The sequence below is a fragment of the Syzygium oleosum genome, unplaced genomic scaffold (genome assembly GCF_021117445.2).
Source record: "Syzygium oleosum isolate NSW1041296 unplaced genomic scaffold, Sole_v2.1 Sole_v2.16, whole genome shotgun sequence".
Classification (NCBI taxonomy): domain Eukaryota; kingdom Viridiplantae; phylum Streptophyta; class Magnoliopsida; order Myrtales; family Myrtaceae; genus Syzygium; species Syzygium oleosum.
This window is the reverse complement of record NW_026607500.1, coordinates 2401100-2415630: the sequence shown is the minus strand read 5'-3', so window position 1 is coordinate 2415630 and position 14531 is coordinate 2401100. Positions and strand designations below refer to the sequence as shown.

General features: G+C 41.6%; 1 protein-coding gene across 1 annotated transcript; it reads left to right on the top strand.

The window, feature by feature from the left end:
• Window positions 1–944: 944 nt before the first annotated feature.
• LOC115686569 (protein SMALL AUXIN UP-REGULATED RNA 51-like) lies at window positions 945–1641 on the top strand. The gene has a single exon (XM_030611912.2). The coding sequence runs from the start codon at window positions 998–1000 to the stop codon at window positions 1595–1597; it is 600 nt and encodes a 199-aa protein (XP_030467772.1). The 5' UTR covers window positions 945–997; the 3' UTR covers window positions 1598–1641.
• The last annotated feature ends 12890 nt before the right edge of the window (window positions 1642–14531 follow it).

Here is a 14531-nt window from a genome sequence, read left to right as displayed (position 1 = left end):
TTCGAGAATTATGGACCTGAGGATGATGCAATGCAAATGTCACGAGGGGACCCAAAAGTTTGATCCCACCATTTTTGTCTCCCCTCATGTTTGTCCTCTTCCACAAAGAAAGCATAAAATAGTTATTTTGTCAACTTAGCCAACTAATCCGACCCAAAAAAAGAAACTTAGCCAGCTAAACTTGTGGATATAGTGAGGATGACGTTAAGAATTAAAAGCTTCATATATGTATTGAGATGTACTACCTACACATATTTTCCTTTTTGTAAGTTAGTAATAATTGAAGTAAATTACCTAGACACTCTGCATATTATACCCAACGACCCTCTATACTTGTATTGTTGGTTTTAATCCATGTAAATAAATGGGTGAATTTAGTCTGTCCGACCAATACTCGCTAACGTCCTTATTGAGTTTCGACGATTAACAAATAGGTATTTCGTTTAAATAAACATAAACCGAGACTAAGACAAAAAATGATAAGATAATAAATGCTTATGTGAATGTCTTGTTTATCATCACATTATGAAGTAGTCCATGACGGAACTTCTGATGTGGATTTTTCTCTTCTTCTTTTTTATTGGTACGTATATAACTTAAGAAAAGTTTTAATTTTACACACCATGTCAAAGCGTGTACCAAATATGCATTCCAATTCAATTTTGGATGATTGATTTTGATTTGAGAAAAGTAATGCATGAAGGAGCACGTATCATTTGTTTCGAAGCATAGTCCAAAACAAAATCTTTCACGAGCTAGTCAACGAAATGGAAATCGTGTTGCTATTAGGTATTATCTTGGATCGCGACCCTGGACACGAAGCTAAAGCTATCGTGTGAATGCTTACTTTTTACGATCTGTCGTTCTCAATCTCAAGATCCGCTACTCCTATAAACTGCAAGAGCCCAGTTTCTTAGATTAGGGCATACTGCAACCCCTCTTCTTGTTCTTCTTGTTCTTCTTCCTCCCTTTCTTTCTTCTTCTTCTTGAGGAAGCCATGGAGTCCCCTAAAAAGTCCAATAAGATCAGCGAAGTGGTTCGACTCTGGCAACTCCTCAAGAAGTGGAGAAACTTTGCAAACTCATCGAAAACCGCCATAAGTGCTGCTGCCACGAGCCCGAACTGCAGCGGCATTCACAAGAGCATCAGCTTCCTCAAAAGAACGATCTCTTCTCTATCATCGGACGACAAAAACGGCAGCAACAAAAAGCAGCACAGCAGCAGCAACAGCAACGCTGTCCCAAAAGGCTACCTCACGGTCTGCATCGGCGAAGAGCTTGAGAGGTTTGTCATCCCGACGCACTACTTGGGCCACCCGGCATTCAGGTTCTTGCTGCAAGAGGCCAAGGAGGAGTTCGGGTTTCAGCAGACGGGCGTCCTGAGAATCCCATGCGACGTTCTGGTGTTCCAAAGTGTTGTGAAGATGGTGGAGGGGAAGAAGAAGGCGGCTGTAAACAATGGCGGGTTGGTGGTGAAAGAACGGTGCAGGCTCGGTGCAAACGAGACGTGTGGAGGTCTCCTGTTGGACGGTGGTGAGATGGGTCATCGTCATCTTCATCACTCTCGTCATCATCCTTGGAGCCCTGTATGCAGATGAATCTGTCTTCCCCTCCGTGTTTTTGCTTAGGTCCTGCATGTTTATACCAGAGATGTTGCTTCTTAAGAGATATATAGACTATACTCTATATTCTATGTCAATAGACAAATACAGAAAGCATGGAGAAGAAGGGGATGTAGTATTGACCTGTTTTGAAATGGAGATCTTGACCTTTTAAATTTGGAGATGCATCTTAAACTTGCTCCCACCAAGTATCTTGACTCATCCTAAAGTTAAATTAGTGCAAATTAAGTCACATGACCTTTTTAGCCTAAATTTCCAAAATAGAAAATGGCCCTGCATCTTCCCACCCTCCAAACTTAACAACCGAGATTGAAAAATTGATATGATTCAACCTACAAGCCATTTGAATGTAGCGAATAACAACGGGACTTGAGAATTAATGTGTATTAGAATCGCCTCTTCCAGCCTTTTCACCCAGCACCATCACCACACTCACCATTGTCATCGCTCATATCTCACCCTCTCTCTCTCTCTCGACTGATCTTGTAACAGAGCCCACCCATTTTACGGCGCCAAACCTCTATGAGTAACCTTACATGATTATGATCATTTGAATGCAAATCTTTCTTACGAACATGAGGCCTCGCTCATCCCCTGCGAGACAAAATATGTCTAAAACTCTCCCACTTAAAGCACCGATGTCCTAATGAGTGCCACCCTCACCGCCCAGGGATATTCCCTTTATTTAATATGTGGTTCAGTCCACTCTTGCCCCCTCCGCCGTCCTAAGAACTTGTCAAGAGCTAGACCTTATTTGAGCCTTCTTGCTCGGGCAATCACTTCTTGCGATTGCTTTGAAACCGGCACACCTAGCGGTTCATGGGTCGATCAGTTCAATCCATTTGAGCACTTTTCATTCCAATTAATTTGATTTATTAACTAAAATATCTTCCTAAGAAGCATCCATCGCGTAGCTGATGATGGGGGCCCTGTATTCACATTTGGAGGTCAGGATGTCGATCCCATCATCTCACTTATGCAAGTTCACTTATTTAAATAATAAATCAGATAACTTGTAGCTATTAAACAATAAAGAGATGTCCCCCCTGTGGAAAAATAACCCACTTACTGTTCAAGTCTACATAGGATCCATCCTTGCTCGTGCAAGATTGACATTGTTTTTCTTATAATGTCTAAAGAACCGGTCAAAGCGTTGTCCGTGGAACACCGAGTCAATCGGGCTGACGCTGGACTTGAGCAGCTCTTGAAAATCCAGTTATTTCCCCAAAACCAGACCGAATCATTGTCCAGTGCTACCTTTTGAATCGGCTGGTTTGGTTCGGGTTTGAAAACACTGCTTTCCGCTCTCATCGGATTGGGTGTCCTGACCAAATCATGGACCTGTTCTACGGTTTGAACTAGCTAGTCCTGTCCAAATTTGAAAACACTACTTTCCGCTCTCATCAGCTCGGGTTTGGGCCAAGTCCCTAAAAAGAATATTCCGAGTGTAACCACGACCATTTAAAATGGGCAAAAGGACACTATAAGTGCCATAACTTGTGTACGGCGCTCACTTTGGTGCCATAACTTTTTTTCGGATCACTTTGGTGCCAAGTCGGAGGAAAAACGATCACTTAAGTGTCATATCTTTTTTTTGGATCACTTCAGTACTAAAATTTTTGAAAAACGATTACTTAAGTGCTAAAATTTTTGAAAAACGATCATTTAAGTGTTAAAATTTTTGAAAAACGATCACTTAAGTGCCAATCTCCGGCGAGACTCCGGCGAGCCACGTCAGCTTCAGAAATTAATAAAAAAAATGCCACGTCAGATTTCCGGCGAAAAATTATGTACGGCACCGGAGTTGGCACTTAAGTGATCGTTTTTCAAAAATTTTAGCACTTAAGTGATCGTTTTTCAAAAATTTTAGCACTAAAGTGATCCAAAAAAAAGTTATGACACTAAAGTGAGCGCCGTACACAAGTTATGGCACTTGTAGTGTTCTTTTGCCATTTAAAATGGATCCAATTTCGAAATAGCATCACAATTCTCCACCCATCTGATGTAGAATTTGGGGTATCCATATCTCATTTATTAAATATTTCTGAAAAAAGAGAGAAGATTCAGTAAGCTTGCGAGTTTGTCAATTTACGAGCTCAAGCTCGATTCAACAAGATACTAAAGTAGCTCAAAAAAATGGTCCCTGGATTCACTAGCAACATGCTGCAAAGTACATAAACAGGAACGACATGAATACCCCACTTCACCCCTTTGATTCTGTGTATAGCCTTTTATGGACAGTGACCCAAGACATAAAACTATGCTTAGAAATGTTTGGACAAACCCAACTAATCTTGTCCAGGTTACGTCAACAGGGTCATGTCTCGATAGCTCCCAGGCAGATTTAACAGAAGAAAGACACCAGAAGAAAGAGGTTTCCAGCTAACATGATCAACAACACTAGGATTCCGAAAGGTTATTTTGCAAATGGCCGCTTTGATATCAACCATCTTATCAGTTTCTTGCAGCAGGCCAAACCCAAGCTGCATCTCCCAATAGTATCCGAAACCTCACTCCGACAATGCAAACGATATTTTTGCAGTACATTTTCAGAGAAAATACACGGTAAAGCGCCTAAAAGAGGCCTTGAACAAAAGCAACATCGCCCTTAGAAAAGACTGGCACATCGCATCGTCGGCAAAGCATGAATGCGTTGATATGTCTGGAGCACAAAGGCTGATAAGAGAGTGATAACACTAACAACCAAAAGAAGAAGAAGATAAGGTGACAGAGGGTGGTCTTCTCGTTGCAAACCCTTTTTTCCCCTATAAACAACCTTCAACTCCCTCCACCATTAATGGAGGCCTACAATTCATGGAGGTCAACCTTCAAGGCCCGAGGATAACCAACAGCCAAATCTACCGCATTGCGGCCACGCCAGCTTCTTCATCACGAGCTCCATCACAATCGATTTTTATTGTTCCTTACGTTAAAAAATAACGTAATATACATAACGCGATATTTTTTATTATAATAAAAAAATGCAAAAAGAAATAATAGCGACACCAATTTTAATATAATAATGACCAAGCCAATGTTTATATAATTTTTAATATGCTGAATTGTTTGTTTTTTATAAAATTGACAGAAAATTCAACAGCTAACCGAATCTCCTTAAGACGATTAGTTCATATCAATGGTGCAAGGCAGCTTCACAAACTATGTCTCCTAAGATACAACACATCGAACATGTTTGTATTAGAACTATACAAACAGGACTCTATCAAGCACTTTTCAAAATCGGCACACTTATAGGTGTGAATTTTTAAAGAAAAAATCTTATCCTGAATAACTCTATCTCGTTGGCTATTGAAGAAGACTTCAAACCCATTATTGTGATCTAAAGAAATCCTCTGAAAAAACTATATCACGAGAGCTGAAGAGATGCATCCTTTAACGCATCCACAAAACGATTGTAAGAGGGCTGAAGAACGTCCATTAACTCGTTCATTAATTCATCCATTAAAGTGTCCACAATACTGCTACACGAGAGCTTAAGAGAGGCGTCCGTTAACGCATCCATTAATTCATCCATTACCTCATCATAAAATTGTTGCACCAAAGCTGAAGATATGCGTCAATTTAACGCGTCCATCAAAACTGCCGTACAAGAGCTGAAGAACGTGATTAATGTTGAGTCATTAATAATGCATAATTAAAAATAATCCCCCACATTAATGGCTCAATAGAACATTTTGACTCAAAGAATTCCAAGTGTGCTTGTGGAGATAAACTATATCAAGATAAGTAACTTTCGTTTTGAACCTTCTTTAGTGAAAGCTTATTGGACTTACTTAACAAGTTGATGGACTAAGCCTTGAATCACTAGTTGTTGATGTAAGCCCAGACAATAAACCTCACACAAAGTATCACCGATTCAAGATTGCTTCTCGGTTGTGTCCATTTTTTCAACCCTGAACCTACCGGGATTCATGCATGCTTTAGGAAATCTAGCCTTTGAGATTTTTATAGAGTCAGCCAGTTCCACGCATATAGGTGCATTCCTATTAAAGGTATCCTATCATATCTTACTATGATTTTGAAATCCAAGCTATAAGAATCATTAAACGCATAGCGTATCCTTAAAACGTTGTAGGAAGCATTGTTGCATCATAGGAGTGGGAGACAATGCACATACTAGAGTTTCCAAAATTTGCATTTGAACCTAGTCCATGGGATCTCCAATCGCTAAGTTAGATTTCCACCTTGGAACCTTTTTTATTGAGTTAAGGCTTTGAACCCCATTCCCATCGATGCGCAGTTTATCTGCTCTCTCGACGGACCTTTTTTCAGCGAATCCACAATGTTTTTCTTTGACTTTACAAAGTCTACAAAATAATTCCATTCGAGAGAAACTACCTTATGGTATTATGTCTACGACGAATGTGCCTAAACTTACCATTATATATCACATCATGTGCCCTTACAATCGCTGTTTGATTGTCACACTGAATGCTTATATGAGGCGTAGGTTTTGGCCACAATGGTACATCCTCTAAAAATTGTCGAAGCCACTTTACTTCTTTAGCAGTTTTATCTAAAGCAACAAACTCTGATTCCATCATGGAGCATGCTATAAGAGTTTGTTTTGAGGATTTCCATGATACCGCGGCACGTCCTAGCGTAAAAACTTATCCTCTAGTAGATTTCGATTCATGTGAATCCGAAATCCAGTTGGCATCACAATAGCCTTCCAAAACAGTTGGATATTTGCCATATTGCAAAGCATAGTTTTTTGTTCTTTTCAGATAACCTAACCCTCTCGACAGAGCATTCGAATGCTCGTGATTGGGATTACTTGTTTATGTGCTTAGTTTTCCTACTGAGTACGCAATATCTAGTCTGGTGCAGTTCATGATGCACATAATGATGTCGATTACTTAAAAAAACTCAAGCTGTCTGATACTGTTTCTAGTATTCCTTCCTAAAGTTAGGTGTGGAAGGAAGGGATTATTCGCATCTTTGATGTTAAACCCTTTAAACAACTCAAGTACCTTCTCAATGTAATGAGGTTGTGTAAAACCCTAGACCATCTAGAATTTTGATGCTGAGTATAACATCCACAACACCTAAGCCTTTCATCTCAAAGTTCTTCTCAAAAACATTCTTGATGTTTTTGATAATCTCAGAGTTATCTCCAAGAATCAACAAAACATCGACATATAAAGTACATAATTAACCATCGTGGTTTTAGTGTCTACAAATTTGTCACATTCATTGATTATATACCCATTTTGGATCATCACATGGTCAGGCTTTTCATGCCATTGTTTAGGAGCTTGGTTAAGTCCATACAATGATTTGACAAGTCTACACACTATGTATTCTTATCTTTTAACCTTGAATCCTTCATGTTGTTCCATATAAATCTCCTCATCGAGATTACCATTCAAGAACGCAGTTTCATCCATCTGATGTACTTGCAAATTGTATAGCAAAGTTATAGCAATCATCATCCTAACTGATGTTATTCTTGTTACAGGTGAATATGTATCACAGTAGTCTAGACCCTTTCTTTGTTTGAACCATTTGACAACAAAATGTGTTTATACTTATGAATGGAACCATCAGCTTTACGTTTCCCTATGAATATCCATTTGCATCCAATTGATTTATTTTGAGATGGAAGATCAACCAATTCCCATATATGGTTACTTATAGCTGAATCAATCTTATTGTCAACAGCTTCTTTTCAGAAAGGAGCATCTGAAGATGTCATTGCTTTTTTAGACGTTTGAGGTTCACCTTCCAATATGTATGTCAAAAAATCAGGTCCGAAAGATTTCTCAATCCACGACCTCTTGTGTCATGTCCCGGCCAAGACCGTGACACATGGTGTACTTTGCGACGTCCCGTTCATTATTATCTTTCTTTTACGAACAAACGGAAGCATGAAATCGGGACAATAAAAATTAGAACAACATCAAGATCAAGACAAGCATCATGAGCAAACTTTTTTACATGATAGCTTATATATACATTACAAGCCAAGCCCTTTATACAAGCCCCTTCTTTTTAAGAGCCGATTCACATACATACTTGTACCCGCTATAATAACGCCTAGCACCTCTACCGTGGTTATCTAGCCAAGCTCCCAGAAAGTTTCTTTCAAAACTTGCTCGGTCCCTCCCAAGCGGAACCGCCGCCTAGGCTTCATTTGCGGTGCCCCTGGGTGCTGATCCATTGGAACCACCGAAAGGACCATTGAACCCGCGGAATGGTCCGAACAAGCCTTCGCTCATCCACATGTACCATGCTTCATACTTGTGGAGAACGGGATTCTCAAATCCCTCATCTACCAGGACCTGTGAAATCACCTTCCGGTAGGCATAACCCATTTCCACATCTACCACATCCAAGACGTCCACTACGAGTTCTACAGGTACACCAAAACGCACCGGCGGGGCTGCCATCCTATAAGTTTGGAAAAACAACAGGGAGTGAGTGTCGCGCCGCGTCTTTTATTCTTTTCTTTTTTTGGGTTCCGGGATTTGCGCGCTAAGGAGGTATTTCCGTGTAAGAGTCTCTCCCAGACCATACATGTAACATTCTGAATTTTCGATCCTTTTCCCGGGATTTATGAAATGAATATTTTGGCCAATGCACTTATAGTGAGATCTCACCCGGAACCGCGCATTCACAAGATACTAACCTTAGGGGTAAGGCCATTACGGGATTGAGTTCGTACGACCAAAGAACTCGACCTTGATTCGACCTTCGACCATAAGGATTGACGAGGGAATGTTTTGGACCAACAGAGACCGATCTATTTGATGGATCGTGTCCGAAGGGAACTAGCGACAGACCCTCGCAATTACATGACAATCGAGGTCGCCTTGGTTCGAGCAAACTTAAACGTGATTTGACTTAGTGTCGGTCACGGGTCGAGAGTGCGGAATCCCAATGAGCCACCCGTTAGCAAGAGATAAGCTAAAGTCGCAATTGATCGATTCTAGTCATTTCTTGGAATTCGGGCCCGGGAATCGAGAATTTTGAAAGTGACAATTTTTAGCGGCCGATGGCGTTTTTAGTCTGGCCAACCTTGGGGCCACCCATTTCTGTAAAAAAATGGACTTCGGTCCGGGACCGGAAAAATGACCTTTTTGCCCCTGGACCGCAAACAAATTTTGAGGACTGGATTAAGTCGGGGGACTGAAAATGATCCTGTATGGTTGAATTTAGAGAGACAAGAATGCCCATATTCTTCTTTGGTCAATTACTCTTTTGCCCCTTGAATTATTGGATAAGGACAAACGTGGGACGTCGGATTTGGATAAGATCAATTCTTGGCCATTGGATTGGAGGGGTAGTTAGAGGGGTATTTAAGTAATTTCCGGTGGGGTTTTAGAGGCCAATTATTGGGGTTAGAATATAAATATCTATTTCCTCTCTCTCTCCTCAATAATTCTCTCCCTCTCCCTCTCCTCACCCCCACCGAACCGGCGCTCTCTCTCTCTCCCTCCCCATGCGTGAAGCCACCTTGGCCGGCCACCAGCTCGCCGCCGCCTGGTCGCCGCCCTCCCGCCGTCCGCGCCGCCGCTTCTCCCTTCTGGTCGCGCCTCACCACCCGCCGTTCTCTCTCTCTCTCTCTCTCTCTCTCTCTCTCTCTCTCTCTCTCTCTCTCTCTCTCTCTCTGTGTTCGCCTATCCTGTTCAGCCCCGCCACCACCGAGCCACCCCTGGCCATCCTCCCCTGGTCCATACGACCTGACCGCCACCCCCAGCCGCCCGATCGCCGCCCGCCAGCCACCCGTCCACGGTGGTGCCGCCATTCACCCGCCTGGCTGCCGGCGACGCTATTTGGTTGCTGCTGCTGGTCCGGTCGTCCCAGCCACCCATCCAGCCCGTTTTTCATGCCATTTTCAAGGTAAGTGACTTCCCCAAATGTTACCTAGGACCTCGGGTATTGCTAGGCTCGTTTAGGACTCGGTTTGGGTAGTTTAGGGGTTGTTTGAGGCATGTGAAGGAGGGGCTAGTTAATGGTTGTTGTGGACTGGTTTATGGGATGAAAATGCGAGGTTTAGGAGGCCCGAATAGGGCTGTGGTGAAGGGGCACGACGTTGGCTGAATTGTATGTTAGTTGGAAATTTTATGACTTGAGTGGGTTTAATTGAATGATTGTGTGATTTGTAATTGTTGGCTGGCTTGGAATATGTTGTGGGCTGTGTAGGTGTGGCCGTGTGTGCCATGTGTGCCATGTGTGTGGCCGTGTGTGCCATGTGGCCGTGAGGTGTGGTGGTGTGATTGTACAATGAATTCGCGTGCTAAGTGTGTGGTCGTGTGGTGTGCTCGTGTGACGAGAATGTGCATTTGCGAAGTGTATGTGAGGCGTGAGGTTGTGTGTGGCCGTGTGTATGTGTGGCCGTGTGGTACGTGTGGAATGTGTGGAACGAAGGTACGGGAATGTAGGATCGGTTGGAAAAGCGATACCCTGAGGCTTGTTCGTTTACGCGGGGTAGGTTCCGTCTTGAGGCGTGTTCATTTATGCGGGACGATGCCATCTCTGACGAGGTGACGATGCCCGGCCCGACAGGGTGACGATGCCTGACGAGGTCAGAAGACCGTTGGCCTGATGCGTTTTACGCGGGCGTGGTAGTGGTGGAAAGTTGGGAATGAGCTGGACTTGGCTTGACGTGTGAAGATTGTGAAAGTTGACGTATGGCGTGAGTTAGTGTGCGAGTGTGGTTTGTATCGCGTGATGTAGTGCTCGATTATGGGGTAAAAACTGCTAGGCATGGTATGGAACGTGCCTAAGTGGGTTTTGCCTTATAATCGAGGCACGCGCGATTGTGAACGCATTGATGCATGTGAATTCTTAGTACGGGTATTGGTTTTGTGATATGGATGATGCATTACTGTGGTACATTGGCTATGTTATTATCTAACGTGCAGGGATGTGCATGATGGATTCCAGGTAGGATCGTATGTGTTTGTTAGTTTGGCTGACCGTTGTGTGTTATGCATATTTCGTCTGACGGTACAAGAGAGCCTATGTGGGGTTTGGGGTTGTACACTTATTGAGATTCATCTCATAGTTGTATAACCACAATTTCATACCCCCAGCCTTAAACCCAGGAGGCCCGCCTCCTCTTTTTGGGGTTTTGAGGAGCCGCCCATGGTGCCCCAGTGGAGCTGCAGGCTGTGCAACTATTGCAGGTGATTTCCCCCGTATCGTGTTCAAGGGATCTTCCAAGGGCTCGAGCCAGAGGATTCAGTAGCAGAAACGGAGGAGAGTGACCTTTAGGTTTCCCTAGGGTATTTTAGGGGTTGCGTAGAATAGGTCTGACCAGTTATCTTTTGTTCGATAGGTCGATATATAGTGAAGTTAAGTTAGCCAAGCCACCCGATCCTTGTGTTATATCGGTGGTTGTGAATGCTCGTTGGTTAGGTTTGTTTGTATTATGATGTTTGTATGCTCGGTGCAATGGCGTTGTATATAAATGAATGTTGTTGTTCTTTGACTGTCTTGATGATCTACTCTGTCGTCGTCTTAATAGTATGGGTGTTTGTATATTCGCTTCCGCATGTGTCTCTGATGTTTGGGTTGGGTCGGCGATGTTCCTGGGACGTCGCAATAATTCGACCGGTGCGGGATGTCGCGAGCTCGATGGGGTTCGGGGCGTGACAATACCTCACGTGACAGTAGAAGGTGATTTCTTATTTAGTCTAGGTTTGTGATTTTGGAGTCGCCACTAGTCATTATTGGTAGGTAGACTAGAAACCTAATCGAGGTACAGGAGAAATACCACGATTCTACGAACCAGAGATTCTGAGTACGGGAACTCGGTTACGTTATTGATCCCAAATCGAGATCCCTAACACCCTTTCGGCACCTAAGAACGATACGATGTTTAACGTGTCATGCGAATTTCCGAGGCTTACCCACTAATCCTATCCGTTCTAATCGCAGGAAAAACCAAACAAGTATTAAACGCACAATCAAAGTCAATCAAATCAATCAATCCTAAGTAGTCTCTAAAACGAAAATCAATCAAAACACCCAAACCCTAATGAAGCTCCAAAAGCTTGTTCATTTCATGATTTAAACATTTTTTAGAGTTTTGGGGTTTTTTAAGGGTTATAACCCCTGAATTTGGAATTTTCTAAAAATGTCACTTGGGCACTTCCGAAAATTTAAATTTCACTTTTTATGGCTGGCCACGATGTTTTTGGACCATTCTGTGAATATTCAAAAAAAATTATTTTTTTTCGAAAATTTTATTAAAATCGAGAATTGATTTTTTTATGATTTTCTCAAAATTTTTATGAATTTTCCGATTTTTTCAATTTGTTTATTGATTTTCCAAATTTTTTATAATTTTTATTTGTATTTTCTGAATTTTCTGAATTTTTATGAATTTTTTGAAACTTTTTGAATTTTTATAAATTTTCTATTTTTTTTTTGAATTATCTGTTTTTTTTCTGCATTTTATTTTCCAAAAATTTTATATTTTTCTGATTTTTTATTTTTGCTGTTTTCTAGGTTTTTTTATTATTTTTTTTTGTTTTTTTGAATTTTTTTCTATTTTTCCCGCCAGGAGGCGAACCGGACCGGCCCTGTTCGGCTTGGCCGAACTGGGAGTCCCCGGCGCCGGGGCCAATCATCCTCTCCGGCGGGCACGACGCCAAACGGAGCCGTTTTGCCCGCTGTTCATTGGGGCATTTCCCCGAACAGGTGATGGGCATGGTCAAGTGTTCATGGTTCTCTATGTTGCCGGTTTGAGCTTGCCGCCGATGACCTTCCAGTCAGTATTTTGCCATTCCTTTTTGCTCCGATTAAAGTCCATGTTATCTAATATCATCATAACCTATTCGGAACACCGCCAGACATTTGCCGGCCGGCAAAAAATCAACCTAAACAACCTAACTTGCAAACTGTTCTTAACTAGCTATTCAAACTTCCAAATCACAATACAGAGCGCCCTAACCGTCTATCTCGATCAAAACAGGTATCAAATCATCACACAAGGTAAGGGAATGCTAACTTGACTGGCCTATGGCCACAGTGACACTCCGGCGAGGACCTCCGAGCTCCGGCGAAGTGGTTTTCATGCATGGCCGACTCGGTTTATGCAAGTTTAACACCCCAAATGCAATGAGACAACACCAAATGTGATTTGAAACAAGTTTTAACACAAAAATGCTTAAAATCATCAACGAGATCGCATGAACATTCACTTTGGAACTAAACGCAATTCTAGAAATTCTGGAAAAACAGTGACCATGAGCGATATTTACCTGCTTCATCGGACAGTCAAACGAGGTTTCTGAGTTGATCTGCAGCTGTGGAGAGTTTCTTCGACACCCAGGCTTCAAGTTGGTGGTCTTGGGATCACTGGAAAGGCTTCGGATACGCCGGCCGAGCTCAAGTTTCAGGCCTTCGCGATCATGCTTTCCCAAGGAGGAAATCTCCTTGTTTGATCGATTTGCCGGTGCCGTTCAATCAACCAGCGCCGATCACTCAATCCAGGGATCTCTACTCCTCTCACTCTCTCTCAACCTCGCGCTCTTTCTCCCTGTTTCTCTCCCTTCTTTCTCTCTGGCAATCTATTGAACACCTTCCTTCCAATGTTCAGTTTTTCCTTCGTTTTTGTTGATAAAAAATCCCGCCCAAAGTTTGTTGGAACCGACCTTGAATCGGTTAGGGTGATTATCTGGTGCCAACTGGATATTTTCCAGCTGGCCAAATCGATTAAAACGTGCTAATTTGATCGGGAATGATCGGTGAAGTCGCGGGCACAGGAATTATTTTCTGGGTTTATTGTGCTTTGGCTGAGTCGGGTAAGGAAGATGAGTAACTCGGGTCAGGTCGACCCGGCAAACCCGAGTTGGTCTAAATTCGCCAATTAAGCTCAATTTCGACCCAATTTTCAAAATTAAACCCCAAAATTGAATTTCCCATCACATTCCGAACCCAAATATATGATTTGCTCCAATTTTTATTATAATTATGTCCAAGATTTTCTAATTTTTATATTCGGGTTAATAGGGTTTTGTTCAATTTGATGTCCTAATGACCTGATTAGGTGAAATTGATGCCAAAATTGAATTACCCACATCTGATTAACCCTAGGAATGATGGTTTCATGTTTTGATAATTTCATATTGGGCACGATTCCCAATTTGGGTTCAAAATTCTTAATTTTCAATCTAATTTTGGGGATTTTTTATTTTTATGCCAAATTGTGCAATTGGACCGACCATTATGAAATTCAAGGTCGCAGAATCATTTGTTGTGAAGACACTATGACTTAAAAATGACCAGAAAAAATTTAATTGGATTTTTGGTTCAATTCGGGTTTAATTTTGCCCAATTTTGGGAAAAACATATATCCTATTGAGATTTTTCAAAATTGATGATGTATTCATGAAATTGGATTTAAAATAAGACTAATGACTATTTTTATGGAATTTTCTGATTCCATTTGCTATTTTTCTTGATTTTCTTACTTATTTTGACCAAAAGAAATTAAGGAAAAATGCAGAAAAATGGTAAAAAAATATTTTTTGGTTTATAAATAGGTTTCTAGGTTTGGCCAAGATTCCTAATCCTAATTTTGAAATTTTTAAAAATATGAAAAAAAAAATGAGCTAAAAATTAGGTGTCAACAACTGCCCCTCTTTGAGATTGAGCTCGTTAGAGGTTGATCTCAAAGATAAGGTGACACCTGAATTTTTAGTCGACTCACTGAACAAGATAAGATAGAAATTTCACAACAACTGATTAGGGTCTTGCTTTTGAAATCCATGATCTAATCCAAAGGTTCTCTTTTCGGAACACATTTTGAAAGGTTCTTAATGATTGAGGGAGAGAAACTTACCTGTTTGTGAGAGTTTCTTTGTTGCTTATCCAAGAGCATGAATTGATGGTGATGATGATTATAATGGTTATTCTGATTTCGTGGTTTAAG

Excerpts from the sequence above, each read along its gene's own strand:
- LOC115686569 (XM_030611912.2), top strand. The coding sequence starts at position 998 with ATGGAGTCCCCTAAAAAGTCCAATAAGATCAGCGAAGTGGTTCGACTC.